This window comes from Dasypus novemcinctus, chromosome 5 (assembly GCF_030445035.2).
Source record: "Dasypus novemcinctus isolate mDasNov1 chromosome 5, mDasNov1.1.hap2, whole genome shotgun sequence".
NCBI lineage: Eukaryota > Metazoa > Chordata > Mammalia > Cingulata > Dasypodidae > Dasypus > Dasypus novemcinctus.
The window spans coordinates 163,544,693-163,565,232 of record NC_080677.1 but is presented as its reverse complement, the minus strand read 5'-3'; the positions used below and the strand labels follow the sequence as shown (position 1 = coordinate 163,565,232).

The 20,540-nt window shown below is 51.2% G+C and overlaps 1 protein-coding gene across 2 annotated transcripts in view; it reads right to left on the bottom strand.

The window, feature by feature from the left end:
* Positions 1-20,540, bottom strand: part of NEBL (nebulette) — a 157,146-nt gene that overhangs the window by 89,238 nt on the left and 47,368 nt on the right. For both annotated transcript variants that reach the window (XM_071215503.1, XM_012530942.3), the window contains 3 exons: positions 14,559-14,663; positions 11,777-11,887; positions 5,557-5,667 (listed from right to left, as the gene is read on the bottom strand). In XM_071215503.1, coding sequence (XP_071071604.1) covers positions 5,557-5,667; positions 11,777-11,887; positions 14,559-14,663 — 327 coding nt within the window. The remainder of the gene's footprint in view (positions 1-5,556; positions 5,668-11,776; positions 11,888-14,558; positions 14,664-20,540) is intronic.

Sequence of the window (20,540 nt, the reverse complement as noted above, 5' to 3'; positions counted from 1 at the left end):
GGAAGTTCAGTGAACTCTATGAAGGGGAAAAAATTTAATTTTAATTGGGATTGAGCTAAAGCTAGACAATGATTTAGGGAAAAGTGACCCAAGCATGGCCAGCCCATTTGAAAGCTCTGAGGTTCAGGACGAAGAGTGTCTCTGCTTTCCTCCGGGAGCAGCAGCTGTCAGGACCAATACCTGGGATCTGTGCGAAAGCGAAGTCCTAGGGAAGCAGAAGGACCAAGAGATGGAGAGAGAGGTCGCTCCTCAAGACACCACGAACCCGCTGGATCCAGCCATGCCTGAAGGCGACATGAACTTTCCAATTATGGAAACGCATCAATTCTTCTTTTTCCCTTGAGCTAGCCTGACCCGGATCCTGGTCACTATATCTAGACCAGCCTAACACCCCTGGATGCCTCGCTTCTCCGTCAGTGTCGTCTATGCTCTCTGGTGCCTCCGATAAAGACCTTAACGCTCTCAAGAGCTGTCACTGTACATCCTTCTTGTGTCACATCTGTGTTCCCCGCCTTGTAGCCGACCTCGCCGGTTTCCCCTTGAGCTCTCCACTTCTGCTCCATCCATTTTTCTGCCTGCGCTCCTTCACTAAGCGCATGCAGATTCCCTGCGGCGCCGGCAGCCCGTGCTCAGCTGAGGCGTAGCTGGGGTACGGTCCCCAGGCCACCTCCCCTGGGGACTCTGGGTTGGCGTCGGTCAATTAGAGGAACTCTCGTAGGATTCAGAAGGTGGGAGCAGAAGCCTCTGCTCCCCAAGAACAGCCAGGCGCACGGGCGAACGGGGCCCCCGGCTGTCCAGCAAGCACTTCCTGCCCACAAGGCGACTTGAGACGCCTCGGCGGACGAGTTCACAAGCTAGAGAAGAACTAGAGAAGCTGCAGGAAACCCGAGCACGTGGAGCGGCAGGGACGGAGCGCCGAGGACGGAAGCCGCAGACAGAGAGACGCACAGCTGTGGGGCTGGGAGCGGCCCAGCAGGCGGCCCCAGAGGAGGCCAGGGCAGGCCATCCCTCTGCGGGGCTGCGCCAGGGTGGAAGCGCGCTCCCTGGTGGGAAGCACCTGGCGTGCGCGGGGCGCAGCGTGGCGTCACCGGACCAGAGTGGAGGCTGGCTGCGCCACCCTCCTGTCACCCTCCAGGGCCGCCAAATGGGCGCACGGACCGGAAACCGCCTTGACGGCTTGTTTCCGCCTGGTGCGATGTGCGTGGAAACACTCGAAAATCATGACGCTGCCGCTCTCGTGCTTCTGTAAGGGGGTTCGTCACGGTGGAGCCGTGTCCCCCGCAAAGACGAGCTCAAGTCCTCGGGCGTGGACTCACAGGTCCCTGAGGAGGTGATTCGCTCAGGGGAGGCCAAACTGGGCCGAGATGGGCAGTCCTCAGAAGCGGGGGAAGCGTGGACGCGGGAGGCCACGTGCCAGGGGGGCTGCGAGTGGGTTTCCAGCAGCCACCCCAGGCCCCGCGGACTCGAGAGCAGGCTCAGCCCTGCAGACGCGCCGATGTCGACTTGCAGCCTCCAGACCTGGGAGGTGACAAAATCCCCACTGTTTACGCCAGCCGGCCTGCGGAACTCTGTCCCAGCAGCTCTGGCAAACTAAGAATGTGAACCTTTTATGTATAAGTAAAGCACAGTCTGACAGTCATCGCAAGGCAGAAAAGCTGTCCGTCCTGGGACAGCTGATATCCCTAAGATATGATGATTGTTGTTACCCCCACTTACAGAGCAGGTGACTGTTGGTGGTACAAGGCTCCTTGGGCATGCTTTAATTTACCCACCAGCACCCAGAGGAGCAGCAGGCTGACGGTGCTTAGGGTGAACTCCTAACGATCTGAGCCACAGGTCACTTTGGGATGGAGAAGAGAGGCACCAATATTCCTTCAGGATCATTTTACTGATTTATCTTTCAGCTTTTTCACTTTCTGATGGAACAGAAAATTTGCCTACCGATAAGTTTTTATTAAATTTTTTTTTTAAGATTTATTTATTTATTTCTCTCCCCTTCCCCCCCACCCCAGTCGTCTGTTCTCTGTGTCTATTTGCTGCATCTTCTTTGTCCGCTTCTGTTGTTGTCAGCGGCACGGGAATCTGTGTTTCTTTTTGTTGCATCATCTTGTTGTGTCGGCTCTCCATGTGTGCAGCGCCACTCCTGGGCAGGCTGCACTTTCTTTCGCGCTGGGCGGCTCTCCTTACGGGGCGCACTCCTTGCGCGTGGGGCTCCCCTACACGGGGGACACCCCTGCGTGGCAGGGCACTCCTTGCGCGCATCAGCACTGCACATGGGCCAGCTCCACACGGGTCAAGGAGGCCCGGGCTTTGAACCGCGGACCTCCCATGTGGTAGACAGACGCCCTAACCACTGGGCCAAGTCCGCTGCCTTTATTAATTTTAAGAAAGCTCATTTTTCCCTTTTGAAAAGGCCTGTAAGTCTCCTGTTTTCCCTGCTGGATACTTCTTCCTAACACACACTGATCGATGGCCAAGATGGTGTTCTGGAAAAGCTCACCCCTCGATTCCATCCCCAGGCTGTACCAGCCACATTCCCTATAAACTTACGACTGGCAGCTTAGAGTTGGTTTGACTTACCTGGGAACTCCTGGACTTGGTGTTTCTGATAAGAGGAATGAGAACAAATGGTGTGAGTGGGGCAGTCACCACAAGCCCATCTTTAGGGGGAAGGAATGGATAGGATGCCTCCAGCTTCCTAATTACGTTAGAAAAGTCTGGCGGAGGTGCACATCCCAAGGGATGCAAAAGGACTTAGACTGGCCGTTTTCAATCGCTTTTCAATCAGTCTCAAGGCAGGGAGCTGCGTGGGTTCAAGAGGCTTCTAAGCATGCCCCTGGCATTGCCTTGGCCCGTTGGTAAGTCCAACCTCTCAGAGTTGTCCCAGCTCGACGATGACGTCATCCCAAGCCCCCAGATCCCCCTTTAAACACTGAGCAGCGCCAAGCACCCTAAGAGTTGGGGGGCAGAGCCCTCTACACAAGCCACCTCACTTAGAAATCAGGAGAGCCGCAGGAGGTGGGCTCCTCGTCTCCATTTTTGATGAGAAAACTGCAATTTAAGATCTGGAGCAGCTTGCTCAATGCCATCCGATCCAGAAGAGGCCCGCGAGCCCGAAGCCTGGCTGGCTCCAGCTCTGTGCCTGGCGTAAGGCATGTGCCAGTGGAGCAGCAGGTCCTGAGGCCCGCACCTGGCACCCCTCCTGCCCCCGGCGCTCCTCCCCTGCAAAGTCGCTGTTGAGAGGTAAGAATTCATCCAGGAGTCACAAAGAATCTGTCCATCCCCTCTGGCTTCCCCATCTCTGCGGGTGGGAGGGAGAGGGGCTCTGAAGGAAAACTCCTCGCCTCTGGCCCCCGGACAGCTGCCCTCAGGAAAGGCCCGACCAGAGAGGAGGAGAAGCGAAAGGCTCGGCATCACACATCGTGCCCGGCCGGGGCTCGTGGCTCCCTAACGGCTCGGAAAGCCGGCTGGCATCTGGTGCCAATGCAAGGAGGTACGCGAAGAGCTGACTTCCCTTCTTCTAGGCAGTCAGAGTCACACGCTGTTCGCGTTTCCTTTAGGGTAAATTCAGTCACTTATCGCCATCGTGTGAAGTGACACTTCCCACGATGATGGGGATTCCGTAATCCTCGGCAAATGAGCGTCACTGGACAGAATTTTCACGAGGGCCCTTCCTATGGACTCTTAGACGCCCCCCCGACCCCCAGACACACTTCCTTTCTTGTGTCTTTGAAGGCCTCTGTTTAAATTTTACCTTGCCGGGAACAGCGCACGGCCCCAGAGATTGCCCGCCGTGCCCCCAGGCAGAGCAGCACCGTGCTCGCTGTAAATCTAGCAAAACATCTTAAACGCTTTCTCAATCGTGTTACATACATGCAAACGCTGCGCAGCGTTGGCGGAGGAGGGTCAGCCAACGCCCCTCCTCCCAGAAGTACACACCATTGAATAGAGGAGGAGAGGGCCTGGCGCGCCTCGCCCCCGACCGTGCAGTCCAAGGCCTGTCAAGGGGGGCAGAGCTGGAACATGCAGCCCAGGCCTGCGGCACGGAGAGGCCTGTCCGAGCTCACGGAGGGGACGGCGCCTCAGCCCGCGCCAGCCCTGCCCACCACGCCTCCTCCTTCCAGCCCGTGGCGCGAATTCCAGCGTCCCCCAAGGTGGAGCGGCGGGTGGGGGGGGGGGTGCGCAGCCCGAAGCCGAGATTCCTTGGTGCAGCGCACGGAAACCCGCAGTCTGGGCTCTGGTCATGACCTCTTTTGCTCCCCGTTTGTAAAATTTTGCCTAACTGCAGTGACCTTTAAGAGGGGCACAGGCCTCACAGCAAGCGCAGACTTGGGAGTCTGTGGTTCCTTGGCCCCACTGTCCTCCTCTACAGCACAGGGTCAAGGACAGGGTTTTATGGGAATGGGAAATGAAAAAAGTCTTCGCACGGTTCCTGGTGCAGGAAGTGACGATGACGGTCACTGTGCTATTGTATGCTGCAGCGATGGTGACATTGTTGCTGTTATGATGATACGACTGCCATGACGCTGTTTTCTTGTAGAGCATCCCCCTGAAGGGACCTTGGCAGAGGTCCGGGCTTGCAGCTCCTATCTCGTATCAATCCTAAACTGTCTAGAAACGTGGGCGGCCACTGGTTGTGGCTACACATCCAGGTGAGAACGGAAACCCCCTCTGAGCTTCTGCTTAAATGCTGACCTCCTACACAGCTGCTGCCAACCTTCCAGGCGGCCCTGAGGCCGAGGTCCTTGCAGCAGGGGGCGCGGGGACACGCAACCTCGCTGCCCAGGGAGGGACCAGGTGGTGGAGATGCCGTGTTGGATGACGAGGACGCTCCAGGTCCTTTCCAAAGAAAGGCACTCCCCTGACCCCACTGGCACGGGCACCTGTATCTTAACTTATTCTAACCTGTGAGGAGCCTGACAGACAGCTTGCAGATTATTTTGGAGGCAGTAAATTCCCTGGGAGGAGACGAGCTTCTCCCACAGTTTCAGGAAGTCGTCTTCCTTGCAGGCCACCGGCACAGGGGCGACGGAGCAGGTGCAGGGAGGGCTGGCGCCTACTCGCTCCTGCTCCTGGGCGAGCCCCGATGAGGGGTGTCAGCTTACCCTGCTCGTTCCCCGAGGGTCTGAAGTGCAGCAGTTTGCTCCCCGTGAGCACTGCCAAAGAAAAAAGCCACGGGGTGCCACCTAGCTAGAGTTTGATGGAGTCTGCTTCTTGGGGCCACAGATTTCTGACGTTTTTCCTCCAGTTTCTCTGTGGCTCTAGAATGGAAACCACATGAGTTTCAGCATCTACTCAAAAGCGCTAGGAAATGCCAATAAGGTTCAAAGGACCCACATCTGTCTTCTTCAAAGCAAAATTTTCAAAGCCCAAAAGGCATTCAACAGACCGATGACAGAAGAGCTCAGAGGGGAACAAAGGAAAATTTAAAGTCCTCTTTGAGCAGGAGTTGCCCTAATATCTAACTTTCAACACACCATCCCTACGGCCTAGCTGGCAGGGCGACTGACAATTATTCAGAAAGGCGCGATGAGCGCAAGGAGCACAATTCCTTACCCAGCTCTGGTGTCTGCCGACTTCCATGGCCCGTCTGACTTCGGGGGGCTCCCTCAGGCGGGAATAATCCGAGACGCCTTTGGCAGCACAGTGCTTCTGCCTGTAGGCAACCTTTAAGAGCCCAGAGAACAGTGTGAGCTTCATTGAGAGATGTCCTAAATTCGTATCTGTTAAACTTCAGGGCTTTGCTAGGACTGTATACATTTCATACCACGCTGAAGGTTAAATTTGCCTGAGCCCCTATAACAAGACAATATCTATAAAATGCTTTAATCGTAGTGCTTCTGGGAGACTCCTAATTCTAACTCTTTTATTTGAAAACCCCTTTGACCAAAAGATGAACTCCCCACTCATAGTCATAGTGCATAAATATCAGCTATGGTTTGGGGAAATCACTGCTCTCCAAGCACCTTCGGGACATGATCAGCCTAAATGTTCAAGGCTCAAAACTTAGGGAAACAACTAGCAAAGTGGGAGGGAATAATGGGATATTTTAAAGTAAATTGCTCATTTTTTTAAAGGATTGTTTTGATTTTATGTAGACACGGCTGTAACATAGTATAAACCACTGCATGCCCATATCTTTGGGGGAAAATACAGCACACAGGCAAAAATGCTCTGCCCTGTCAAGTCCTGTCCTCTGCCAGGGGATCGAGCGCCGAACCACTGCCAACTGTGCCACACGTTCAGCTGGCGCCACGCTGACATGGAGAGGCGGGCGGGGAGCTCGGCTCAGAAGGAGATGCAACCAGATTTGACAAGAGAACAGAAATCAATGGCGATCCAGAACACGGCAGCCAATTATGCCCTCGACTATGCCATTATCCTAATTACTGTCCTCACGACTCGTAACGACTTTGTTTTATGTACTGTATCAGCCCTTCCTAGATCATACCCATCTCTGTCACCGAATCCTCAAAACACAGAGCAGTGCCGAGCATAAATCAGCATCCAGAAATACTTTCTGAATGAGTGAAAAAATGAATTAATGGATAAAGGCTAAATTAATTTTAAAAAATAAAAAGTTTAGTGAGAAAAAGATGTTAAAAGGAAACTGAGATTACTCGGCACAAGAGAACAAAGGCAACTTAAAAAGAAAAACTAAACCAACCCTCCCCAAGAACAAAACCACTGTCTAATTTCCAATAAAAAGAATACAATTAAACTTAAGGAAAGCCTTTTTTTTAACCAATATGAACCCCTTGAGAGCCAGGTGTGTACCTTCCACACCTTTTCACATCCTGTGCTGACCACAGCAAAAGGCACAGAGGAGGAAAACAAATGTTTAGTAAATGAATGAAGGGATGAATGAATTTATTAAACATTCTTGTGAACTAAAACTCCTCATAGTCTTTTATAAACAGAAGTAGCCACTCACCAACCCGACTAAAAGACTCAAGTGATACCTAAAAAACTATTATTTTACACTGCATCTTTCTCAAAGTCGTCTAATACAACTCTGTGCTTAAATCCCATGTGGCTCCCCACTTAGTAATTATTAAAAACCTCCCCTGAATGAGAACTCAACCTGGGCAATTACCACCTCTGAAGTTTTTGAGTTCAGATAGAAAGTTCTTCCTTTCACCAACCCAAATTTATCTTCATAGCCACACCCGTGTGGCCACACAGAAAAAAGTACAACCACATACAGAACCTGCAGGGTAAGAACATGGCAGTGAGTGACCTCCAGCTGTCCAGTCTCCGTGGGGACACCAGAAGCCACCCCCTGCACAAACCCCAGCATGCCCATCACTTTACCAAGTGCCCATGATGTTTGGAGATGCTCTGGCCAACCCTACTTAAGGCTGTTTAATTTATCCCCCGTGCTCAATGCCATTAATGCTCCCAAAGGTGCTATGCAATTTGAGATTATTTATGAATTCCAAAAAGCAAGATTATGTTTGTAAACTGGTCTGTTCCTCTGGGCGTGAAACCCTTTGATTGTATTAGATTCAGTCAAGAGAACTTTGATTAAATTATGCTAAGATTAGGGCTTCGATTCAACCACATTATTAGAATCCCAGCATCGAGTCCCAGGCCTCTTGGTGGGCTGAAAAAAACAGACTCTCACATGGTAGTAGATACACAGAAGAACACAGAGAGGAAGCGAGATGGCTCATTAGACACAGCAGAGGCCCTAGGAAGAGAGATGAGCTTGATGGTCTACAGATGACCTTGTGAAGAGACCAGAGCAGTCAAGCTTGGGAAGAAATGAGCCCCTGGGAGAGACACAAGCCCTCCAGCCTCCACTGAGATAGTAAGAAGCTGGGACTTTTCCTTAAGAGGGAGGAGGAGGCTGAATCCTCGCAGACATCACCCGCCATCTTGCTCCAACACGTGTCCAATGACTTTAGGTGAGAAAGTACCTCCTGTGGTACCCTGAGTTGGACTCTTCAGGGAATTGTAACTGTAAGCTTCTACCCCAAATAAATACCCTTTATAAAAGCCAGCAGAGTTCCGGTACTTTGCATCAGAACCCCTTTGGCTAATACAGATGACAAGATTTCTCTCTTGATGGCTGTGTTGACATTTCCATCAACTACCCCTTTCAGTCTTTTTCAGTCTTGCCCAGTCATCCTCCCACGTCCAGTCCTTGTGTCTCTGCTTGATTATCAGGACTCCAACACAATACCTCACATTATTCCAGGTATAATTCATCTCATTAGAGTCTGCCCATCAATTTAATCCATCAGAACACCTAAATCTGATGAACATATCTTTAAATTTTAACCAATTAATTATGTTAAACAGAAAACCCATTAAGAACCTCCACTGAGTCTGACAAAGTCCATTATCTCAGGCCTAGGACGACCTATATTATTGTTTGGTGGGGAGGGCAGTAGTTCGATGGGTGGTCTAAGTGTATACAGTCAAGAAAAACCTGTATGAGATGTGTTTCTTTTTTTTTAAATAGAAAGGACTAGCATATGCCTGTCTCATTCTTGCTGGATCCCTTTCATTTTGTATGTTAGACAGATGATCAGACTTGTGACTTTACAACCATAACCAAGGCAGCTGATGGTTGGTAGGTTATCAAAGGAATGGTGAGTCCAAGCACAGTGTTAAAAAGCATTCTTTCTTAAAAAGGCTATGCAATTTTCTACTTGCAGTGCTCAGATCATCATTTCATTTACAGATGCTACTGAGCACCACTTTAGAATTAAGGTAACATCAAATTGGAGGCACTTGAACTTTACCACATTAATTTTCTTAACATAGCTGATGGAAAGTTATATCAAGCTAATAGATTTTCTGAAACTTTGCTGTCCTAGGTGTTGTCACTAGCGGGTCACAGTCCCCAGATGTTGACTCTTTCCTCTTGCCTCTGAGCACCAAGATGGCTGCGGTGCCAGATGCCTAAGAGCAAGTCACCTGATACACTGGGCATGTTAGTATATTTAGGTAAATCATGTATATGTTTATCTTACATCTGTAATCTTCCAGCATATTTTCATATCTTATATACACTTACATAAGACATACATATATTTGTAACTTACGATAAATTTTATAGTTTTTCTGTGCTTTGTTGGTAAACATACTTTTAACACCTCTGAAGCTCCTGAAACAGAACTTTTCTGAGAGTTGACAAAACCATCAACTCTCAGAAAGCCTCTGGGTTCCCACGCCCGGGTAGCTCCGCGCTCGCCTGGCAGCTGGCTAGCCCACGGGGAAGGACGCGTGGCCCCGCAGCACTCTCCACGCCATTTCCAGAAGCTTTCTTTGGCATCTTTGTTGACAAAATTTTTAAAGGGGGGCTGTTTCATAAAATAACCTTCCAAAAATACCACATCGCTTTTTTTCTAAAAACCTCTCTCTTCTTAGTCATTTCCTACAAGGAAGTATTAATTCAGCTAACGTCATCTTCCCACTCCTGTTTTAATTTGAAAGCATTAGAATGTTCACAAATTTGATTTCAAGAAAATTTTTCTTTCAACTTCAGAAGTTTTAGGAGACTTTTCCTTAGAATTTGGGTCAAATTTCAGAGTCTGTCTCATGTTCTCACTTAGGTTACCACAAGCCTGACACTGTGGATATAGTATAAGGTGAGTGGTTTATTTACCACAGACACCATCGAAGAGCTCTGCCACCTTTCTGCCTCTCTGCAGGGAAATTTCCAACAGCTACAATTTTAGCAACAATAACACTGATGTAGGGAAATCTGAAGAAATGCTACCAAAATCATGTAAATCTTTGAAATAGATACTTCAAGTCTAGGTTTTTCCTTATAACAGGTTCAATGACTAATTAAAAGAGGCCGGCCCTGTTAATTCAGAATGCATTAATCCTTCCCAGCTGTGCATATCCTACCGCATGATAACATGCAAACAATGTAAGCAATTTCACATATTCTACTACATCACATTAACAATGTAAGCAACTTCACACACTCTACTACATGATAAATACATGTTAATAATACAAGCAGTTTCTTGTGTGGGCTTAAAAAAAAAAGATGGAGTGCAAAATGTATGACATTATTTTTCACATTAAGTTCTATGGTGCACACACTGTATATGCTATAGTTCTGATTTTGCTATTTAAAAAGGTGAGAAAAGTTGTGCGCTTCCAAAACAATGAGGATATAAATATTCAAAAATGTTACCTAAGTATAAAATGTATAAAAAAAGTAAGTGTCTCTCTTCTTTCTTTTTGCAAAATTGTAGCTTGTCACATACCCAGGGTTGTGTTGTAATTATTTGCTTTTTAAAGGGATCCACAAAATTGGCTAGCGGTTGGGTGACCAGATGACAGAGGACAAATAAGAGGCATTTAGTCACAGCTGGCTGTGCAGAACCCTGGCATCTGGTATTTTTAGCCTCATGTTGCCCAGCTGAGATTAGCCACTGCCAAGTTGGGTACAGAGTGGACACTGCAATTGTAAAAGATAAGTACTTAAAGATATTCTGCAAAGGAAACCTATCAGGATTTTTCCTGAGTAATCTATTTTCTGACTATCTTAAAATTAACTAGGTATCCTCCACTAAAAAGTAAAAAGATCCTGGAGAAGGAAGTGACCTTGTCTAATACGGAAAAGCAGAGTAGGGGAGGCGGGAGGGAGGAGGCACAGCGTATGGGGGAGAGCCAGGCTTGGGAGCCAGGCCGTGTGCCCTGGGAAAGCTGCCTAAGCTCTCGGCTTCAGCTTCCCGCTCGCTGACACGAGGCTGCTGTGAGGATTAAACAGCGTAAATGTGCACGCACCCCCCAGAAGCGAGCCTGGCACCCTGCAAGCTTTCCAGGTGTGTGCTATTATTACTTAACCTGAAAAAAAAAAATAGCATCAAGAGCACAGAAAGCCCAAAAGGCACATCTCCTTGGAAAGGAAGCTCACAAATCCAACCAGCCCACTCGACACGCATGTCCTGAGCGCTGCCCTTGGTGCCAGCACGAAGCACGGGTGGGCGCCGCCCTGGAAAGGGGAGAACGAGGCGGAGCTCCCTGGCAGTGTCGGAGTTAGGGCCACGTGACCTCCTCATGTAGCGCAGGGAGGCAAGGAACAGAAAAATAAAGTAACACACGCTTAGACTGTGCGGTGAAGGAAACAAAACAATAAGACGGGCAGGGGTTAAAAAAAGGTGAACTATTCTCTTTTGAAACTGTCTCAAGAAGCCTGCGGGACCTGGCCAGGAAGTCTCGTGGCGCCCCCGGGGGACAGGAGCCCCGGCCCTACCGGCGCCCAGGGGCGCGCGGGGCGGCACGGGGTCTCCCCAGCAGCCCCCGTCCGTGTGGAGGCGCCTGCGGTGGTCTGAGGCATTTTGGCCTGAGAACAATCCTTGGGAAAGGAAAGTGCCACCCACTTGTCCATCTGAAGAACTCAGCCCCCAGGCGCCACGCTGGACCGTCTACGCCATAGGTGACACTGAGCGACCCCTGAACTGTCCTGCTCTTCAGGACACACTTTAATGATTGCCACGAGAACGTGCTCCATGGAAAACCGTGACGTGAGGTGAAAACGTGGCCCATGAGCAGCCCCGATGTGGACGCGGCACCACGTGGCCAGCATGGCCGTGGGCTCCCTCTACGTGGCCGTGGGCATCCCCTCCACATGGCCGTGGGCCTCCCTCCACATGATGCCTCCGTGGCTCTGGGCAGCGCGCACCGGCCGCTCCCAGCTTCCCTTCAGGATCTTACACTCCAACGATTCTGGGGTCATTCTGAAAAATGTACCCTGGGTCGCCTACTGGAGCTACACAATCACACGTCATTCAGGGAAACGCACCTCGCTCTGAAGCCGCGTGACTTCTCGGGTGAAGACGCTGTCGATGGTGGCCGGCATCCGCTTATACAGCGAGTTGGAGAGGTGTGCCCTGACGCTGCCTTTGTATTTTGCCTGAGGAGAAACAGGGAAAAGGGGAAAAATAAAGAGACTAAAAAGCACCTTTCTTCAGAAACAGGAACAACTTAAAACCGTGAAGGCTGCTTAGACACTGGGCCTGCCGAGCTGCTCCGCTGCGCTCTGTAGACCAGGGCACTGTGGACAGAGCCCTAAATGAGACAGGCAGGCGCGGCGTCCACACGGCCATGTGCAGTTCAAGGGTGCATCCACCTGCGGCACCGCGTCTCGTCTGTCTGATCCGCGAAGGAACAATCTAGAACCAGGCGCCGCATGCGTTGTCCAGAGACGACCCGTTGTCAGGACCCTGCGCCCAGAGCCGACGCCGAGTGCGCAGGGTCTTTATTAAAGTCGCCCTCGCCGCCGTGCCCCCACCTCCAGCCCCGGCTGCTCGAAGGCGCGAGCAGGTTCAAGGGGCCTCCTCTCGGCCTCGGCCTCGTGATCCGGGGGAAGAGGGATCAACCAAGGATCGAGATAACGCCGTAGCCGCCGCCCACGGAAGCGAGTTTCTTCACACTCCACACAAGTCCCTGCTGTTTCCCCCACAAGGGGCAAGACTCGGGGGCTGGCGTCCCGCACGGGAACCCCGTGAAGGGCTTGTGGCCCCAAAACGGTCTTTGGATTTGGGTCCTTCGTAAAAGAAAACTCATCGACTTTCCTCCAGGTGTGTTCCTATCAGCAGCAGCAATCCCAAGGTCGCGACCTCCTTTCCCAGTGCGGCTCTGGAAGGCTGGGGGTCAGTCACTTACACGGCCGCCCCAGGCCCCCTCCCCCACCCCGCTTCTCGCTCCCCGGGGGTCTACACCCAGATGGCGGCTTCGCCGCGCAGCAGCCTTGGGGCTCTGCGCCGCAGCAAATCCCACAGCGCTGACCACTGGGAGAGCCCGGTGACCTGCCGGTGGCACAGCGTCCCCAGGGCAGCTCTCACTCTGTGCTATCCCAGTGCTGCCCCAGTCCAAAGCAGTTAAACGGATTAAAAAGTATTTCCCAGACACCACAGTTTATGGAATCGGCTGGTCAAGTTTTACTCGTTTTCAAAATGATATTCGATAGTTCATTTCGGAGTCTGGAACTTCTAAAATTAACTATTTTGGTGCTGCTTTCCACTGATGGAACAAAAATATCCCTTTTCAGGAGTAAATCTTGAATATATTTAAGAAAAGTTGGAGTCAGTTATAGGCATATATAATAAAATACACCAACACATTTACAGTAAAATGAGTTAGTTTTACTTCACATATGAGTTCCTTGGCATTGTGCAAAGAAGAGCAGTGGCTCCGTGGCTAGGAAGTCAGCATCACGAGCACTTGCCACGGTCAGGCAAGGCCCTCCCTGGCCCATCACCTGCCACGCCGAGAGCTGTGGTCATCGTAACCGTGGCTGCAGGCCACACCCCTGGGGGGTTTTTAACCACACGGAGGCCTCGGCCCACCTCGACCAGCTGAAGCGGGTGCTCCAGGGCATGGGCCGGCCATCTGTGCTCTTTAGAAGCCCCCTGGGAATTCTGATGGACAGCGAACGCGGCAAATCACTTTAAATAGGGAAGGAGAGGGCGGGCGTCTAAAGGAGCGGGGGAGACCCCAGGTCCAGCAGGCCCTCCCTGCAAAGCGAGGCGACCCTGGGGTGGCTGGGCTAACGCAGGGCCTCTTCCACACTCGGCCTCTTCACGCATTTCCTAAGCCAAACGAGCCGCGTTCTTGTGCAATTGTGAGATAGTTCAAGCAAGTTGCTCGTTGAAAGGAATGGAGACAGCGATGAGAAAAATAACTTACAGAGGATCTAAAAAATGTTTTCATCCTACCATGACACCTGTGTGGACTTTTATTAGCCCTTCTGTGGGGTACTCTAACCTAGATAGGACCAAATCTGTTTTTGTTTTGATTTTTTTTTTTTTTAAGAAATAAAGGGCTCCAAACTTAGGTGAAACATAGGAAACTGCTTTTTAAATATATGGAATGCCAACTGCAAATTAAGCACAAGGAAATTAAAGGATATGCTGTCCAAAAAGAGGAACTAAATCTAAATCTTGTTTTTGTTTTTTTAAGAAAACCATGATTGGTGTTATGAGGGCTGAAAAGAACTGCTAAGTAAATCCAGTTTATTTTTTTAATAAAGCACAGTGGGAAATAAAAATTAATAGTCGGTACACAATCTTCATAGCAAAGCTGTAACACCAGGGAGCTAAATATAGATATCATTGAGCTAAATGCAGATATCTGAAATATTTTATCTGCTCCTGACTCTCTGTGCCCTGTGTGATGATGATTCTGATCACCAGTGAAAGGTGTCACTAAAATGATCCAGATTCCAAAGCATTTAAGTAGTTCTAAAAAAAAATCAGTTACACTTGGCCTCAACTATATATTAACTACTTAGCAAATGAAAAGTCTTGGCTTACTTTAACATAAAGATTCAGCATTCTGCAAAATAATGAATTATGGTTTACAAATTAATTGCAACTATAAATTTTCAATTATGCAGGCTCATGTAGTTTAGCTTGCCATTCAATATAAAAATTCTAAAATGCTCTTCAAATGAAAAGTTATATAAATATTATCAATATTCAGTGGTGCTTTGGAAAATATGATTCTCCAACTTTAACACACAAACTTTTATCTGCATTAATAGTGAAAGAAAATTCAACTTTTAGCAAGTTTTGACACCTTACCTCAGAAATGAAAGCACCGATGTTTTTCACGTGGGTTAGCATAGGAGTGTCTGTTATAAAAGTACACTTGTCTTTAGACTTTTTATACTCTTCTTTATAACAGATCTAAAAGAGAGAATAAATGACATGAGAAGAGAAAGAAGAAAAGCCTGTTTAATGTGCCTTTTTGGAACCAAAAAAATAAATCGATAAAGTCCATTTTCTGAAGTATATACTCAGATGTGGAATGATCCTCAAAACGAGCTGAATCAGATCAATTCCTCTTCATCCCAGAGGCGCAAGTGATGAGGCAGAGGGGGAGAGCCTGTGCTCCTGGCAAGCTGCAATCACCTTTGTCACAGTGGACTGAGCCACTGGCACAGCAGCATCTGCGAGTGCAGATCCTGGCTTGCCAGATGCCCAGCGCGATTATGAAGCGTGCTCCATTTCTCTTGCACAAGCATCCTGGTTTAGCACCACTTTAAGCCACGGGTCATCACGTCAAACCGAAATACTGCCTGCCACCTACCTCAAGACAGAGGGCAAGGAGCCCTCGGGACGACGGGGTGAGGAGGGCGGGGATCCCACAATGGGAGGTCAGCATCAGCATCGTGACCTTGACCTGCCAGGGTGAGGGATGGCTGGCCTGGGGTAGCACGATGGGCTCCCACTACCAGTTAGTTAATTCCCCTGAAATCATCTGTACACGGCTTATGGGCCTCGACCTCTCCAACAAGAGTGGAACGTGCCAAGAAGCTCGGCACAAGGAGGGCACACCAGGTGGCCCCTTGCAGCGGGCAGGGGACCAGCAGAGGAAGCCCAGAGGGCCTGGCCGAGCACGCCCCTTTCCTCTCCCAGGCCCACCAGCCAACAGCCACTCCTTCCTCCAGGCAATGCGGAGACGCAGAAGAGCTCCTCTGGGGGCAGCACCCAGATGGGAGCCCCACAGATGTCAGGAAACACAGCAAGGACCGACATGCAACTCAGCCGCACACCTGCAAACCAGGGAGGCTGACCGAGGGCTGCTGCAAAGGTGAAGGGAGCCGCTGTCCTGAAGTCGAGTCGACCCACCCACGACTGCAAACACTCAGGCTCAGAAACAAAAGCCACCCAGTTCAGATGATAAATTACAAGGTCTCCTTAATCATGAGCGGAGGGTGAAGGCTGGCGGCCTCAACAGCTGGGCTCTCGGAGGCCTCGACAGCCCCGGGGTCACGGCCGACACCGCCCGAGAGGCGCGCGCTGACCTGCGGTGTAACGGAGAAGCGCGCCCCTAAGGTTATTTAAAGGACCACCACTCACTGCTCTCGGGCGCCAGATGCCCGCCGCGCTCAACATTTGCCGTGTTGATGAAACGAACACTAGAGCGTATTTATCTTATCTGCAGCTACACTCTCTTTTCTCTTCTCAGAGATTAGCTGTAATTTTAGGTTTCTGTGAACCACCCTCCTCAGTCACTAGTAATTAAACTGTTAATGGCAGTATGATAAATAGTAGGCTATTTTGATCACAGGAGGAAAAAAAGTACCTCCGTTATATAATTAAGTGTGAGAGAAAATAACCTATCATTAGGCTTAAGCTGGGCTCGTTATTTTTATCTCTCGCCACCATCTTCCCCGTCAGCGCCCGCTCTGCCGCGGCGGTGCGAGCTGACGCCGCGCCCCCAACGAGCCCTGACGCGGCAGTCTGCCGGGGAGAGGCGAAGAGTTCAGGCTTAAGGGGGTCTCCATGTCTTTCTCTGGTCTTTATTAAAATCTGTGTGTGTGATTTTTAATGAATTTTACAATACGAGTAACAACAAGAAAGTGCTCTGCATAGAACTCCTGGGACGCCTCAGGTCAGTGGCCTTCCCGGGCCGGGGGACCGCCCTGGAAGGACGCGGCCTCAGCTGGTGAAGAGGACGCGCTAGCCCGCTGTCCCCGCGCCGACGCTGCCCGTGCTCAGCAGGCCGCACGGGGGTCACTGCCGGAGACCCCGAGGCAGCGCCGTCCAGGGCAGCCACGGCCACTCCGCGGGGCAAGGCTTCTCGGCCAGGGGCCCCGGGGTGAAGGGAGCCCCTCGGGGACGCCCGGCGATGAGGTGGGCACGAAGCCCCGACACGAACGAGCCCGGGAGGACGGGAGGCGGGCGACACGGCGGGAGGCGGTCCCACGCCGCGCCGCGGACATCGCCAGCGTGTCCTGGTGTGCCGGGGCCACAGCTCCTCCCGCCGCCACCGCCACGGCGCTCCCCCAGCACGCGGCCCCGCTTATCCTCAGACTGCGCCAAGGGGCAACGCGGATGACTTCATGAGTGTTAAGAGGCCCAAATATTTGCTTTCTGCAGCGACCTTTTCCGCTAATCCCACACATTCCGACTGCAAACAGAGGTTAAAGTGAGCGGGCGCGCCTCCCCCGGCCTCGTTGCTGCAACTGAGTCTGAGCGGAGCTCGTGGCTGAAATGAAAGACAGACGTGTCAGCTTGCGGCAGCTTCTGGAACCAAGTACTAACCAGGAGGCGTAAAACAACAGAAATCCATCGTCTCACAGCTCTGGCGGCCAGAGGTCAAACTCAAGGTGACGGCAGGTCCGCACCCCGGCCCCCAGCCCTAGGGAGGGCCCTCCCCCTCCTGCCGTCGAGGCCCCCGGCTCTTTGGCTTGCATCTTCCTCACGTCGTCCCATGTGCCTGTGTCTCTCAGCCTCTCGTCGGGGCTGGTCGTCAGGTTTCAGCCGCCCCACATCCGAAGACTGCCCCGCAGTCCTCACCCTGACAGGGTCTCTCTGCAGAGACCCTATTTCCAAAAAGGTCAGGTTTTGAGTTTCCGGCGGACGTGAGTTCCAGGGGGGACATGATTCGCTCCACCGTGACGGGAACGGGACCGTGTGAGGCTCTCTCCTTCTACAAGCCTTCCTCTTCACCCAGAACACACAGCAAGTCTTTTCACAAACACCGCGCTGGCTCCATGCCGCACGGTGGGGAGGAGGCTGCAGCCCCACTGCGTGCAGACCGAGGCCGTCAGAGCCAAGGCCGCCCATCCCCGGGTTTCCAGACACGCTCGGGGCCTGCTCTGCAGGGAAAGTGCAGAATCACATGTTTTCAGCAACGGGAGGATTTATTACCCACAACAATATTCACTTGCCTGGAAAATGTCTGTTTTGCTGCTGTGCAAATGAACACCCTAAAAAGGTCCGAGGCACAACAATGAGTCAGAGGCTCCGTGCGGAGTGGCCAGGCTTGCTCCCAGCAAGGCCCTCACTGCTCATCGGTGGGCCTCCCAGAACGCGACGGCACGACGACCCGACCACAGGCTGCTAGGTCCTAATTTAGGCAGCTCAATGTAGTCAGATTTAATTTATTCAAGGCACTTACTAGATATTTGACAAAAAGGACTAAATATCAAGAGAGACTCTGGAGCTAAAAAGCTTTATGTGGTGTGACAGTTTGATATTATTGATGAAATCTAAAAAGAAATATAGATTATGGTCTCTTCCTCTGGGCTTGCATTGATTGCATTAAATTCAGAGGTGTCCCTTTTACTTGATTACAATTTGGGCTTTGATTCGGCCATATCAGTATGCTGTTGAGTCCCCGTCCCCTTGGTGGGTGGACAATGTAGTAGTTTGATATTATTGATGAGTTCCATAAAGAAATATTGGGTTATGCTTGTAAACTGGTCTCTGGGCATGATTAAATTATATTAGAGCTTTGCTTGGGCCAAGTCTGTAGGACGTTGAGTCCCCACCCCCTTGGCGAGTGGGGACTCGCAGGGAAAGCAACATGGCAGAAGAGTTAGTTGGAGTTTTGAGGTAGAGCCTGGGAAGTAAGCACACAGAGGAGCAGAGCAGCTGAGCCCGGAGAGACTCAAGTCCCAGGGAGAGAGACAGAGCCAGTCACCTGAGAGTCTACAGCTGGCCTTGTGGAGAAAACAGAGGAGCGGAGCCCAGAGGAGCCCAGGAAGCCTGAGCCCTGCAGACGTCGGCAGCCATCTTGCTGCAACACGTGGAAACAGACTTTGGTGAGAGAAGTAGCTTATACTTTATGGCCTAGTATCTGTAAGCTCCTACCCCAAATAAATACCTTCATAAAAGCCAACAAATGAGTGGCATTTTGCACCAGCACCCCTTTGACTGACTAATACAGGCACTCACACAGAAAACGACATGGCAGAGGAGAAAGCTTAGTTTTTGACACTGGAGCCCCAGGGAGAGAGCCAAGCCTTCACCTGATAGTCCACAGGTTGCCTTGTTGAGAGAACAGAGCAGCTCTGCCCAGAAAGAGATGAGCCAGGAAAAGAGATGAGCCTGATGCCAGCCTACAGCTGAGACGGAAAGAAGCAGGCACCACAGAGCCTGAAGAGGGAGAGGAAGCCTGAACCCTCGCAGACGTCGGCAGCCGTCTTGCTCCAACACGTGGCAGGAGACTTTGGTGAGGGAAGCAACTGATGCTTTATGGCCCTGTTAACTAAGCTCCTACCCCAAATAAATACTCTTTCTGAAAGCCCACAGAGTTCTGGTAGTTTGCATCAGCATCCCTTGGGCTAATACATGTAGTGAACACAACAATAAAAGGGGCTGCGCAGAGGAAGATGCGTTTGTAGGACTTGGCCCCCAGTTCTGCAGTGGGAACCCCCATGGTGGGAGGAGAGCAAGCCGTGAGACCAAGAAATGGGAAAATACCTCCGGCTGATCCCCAAAGCAGAGGCCCTTGACCTGAAAAGCAGACCTTCCTGTCTCCACAGAATCCTAAGCAGTGAGTCCTCCAGGAATGATCTCTAGCCCAATCCTGCGTAACGTTCTTATAAATTGTCCAGCAAGGGTACCCAACAGCCAAGTCTGCAGCTCTGCTGGTGACCCCAGCCCTCGCCGAGGGGGGTGCCAAATGGGAGGAGAGACGGGTGGGAGGGCAGAAAGTGCCAGATGAGATGCCTCGCCAGAAAGGCTGGGAAAATTGAAACTGCCATTAAAGCACGCCGGGCCGAAGCAATCAGCCACACATCTGCAACGAGGGCTGAGAGTCACTGAAAACGCTGCCCCGCAGACGGACCCATCGCTGTCTGCAGCCCCACGTCCAAGAAACTCACTACGGTCATGGGGTGCTGGGGCAAAGTGTAGCCCACACCCACTCCTAACGCCAGGCGCCCCAGCTGCATTCTGGGTCCACACCTGAGAAAGTCCAACGAAAGCTGGAAGAGGACCCGAGAGGGACGGTCAGATGGCCAAGGGCAGGTGGAAACCCAGGGTGCCACGCTTCTCACGGAGCAAGTCAAGTCTGGCCACTGACCGGCCCAGCCCCTCAGCCTCTCAGTGCCTTGGTTTCCTCCATGGGACGGCTTGCTGTGGGCATCCGGTCCCGGAGGGGCGGACGGCGCAGGCCAGGGCTGACCTCACTCTAAGGCCAGGCTGGGGCTCGCCACCTGGGTGAGCAGGTCAGCAGGGCGTGAGGCTGCTTCTGGAAGCTTCGAGATGCAAAACTCTAGAAAGGAGGGAAACCACAACCCAATTCAGGCAGGAGCAGGTGGAAAACAAAACCAAGAAAGAATGGACCTCCAAGAGCCAAATGGCTCCAGCAAACAGATGGCACCGGGGAGCACAACAGCCACGATGCTTACTAAGCAAGCCTCATTACGCCTCGAAGGTACGGCCTTAGCTCTGCAGGTTGAGACCAGGGAAAGAAAGGCGCACAAAATTCAGCAGAGGGAGGACACGGGCTGCACCGAGCTCAGCTCCAGCGCAGACGCCTTCATCAGATTTTACCCCACGACCCATGCACAGCTCCAAATACGTGCTTTTGAAAACCACCGGGCCAGGCAGACAACAGGGTGGAGATTAAGAACTTTAGACTGAGGTTCACGCGCTCCACATAAAAATCACGATGATACTGAGACTCAGTAAGGAAGTTACTATTAATAACACTATTTAATCAACCTTCTAAGAAACTAATAATTTTATTTAGTCCAATAAGGAAAGTCCTTCCAGAAAGGAAAAATGAAGATTTGTTTTTAAGAGGATGGTACTTCTACCTTA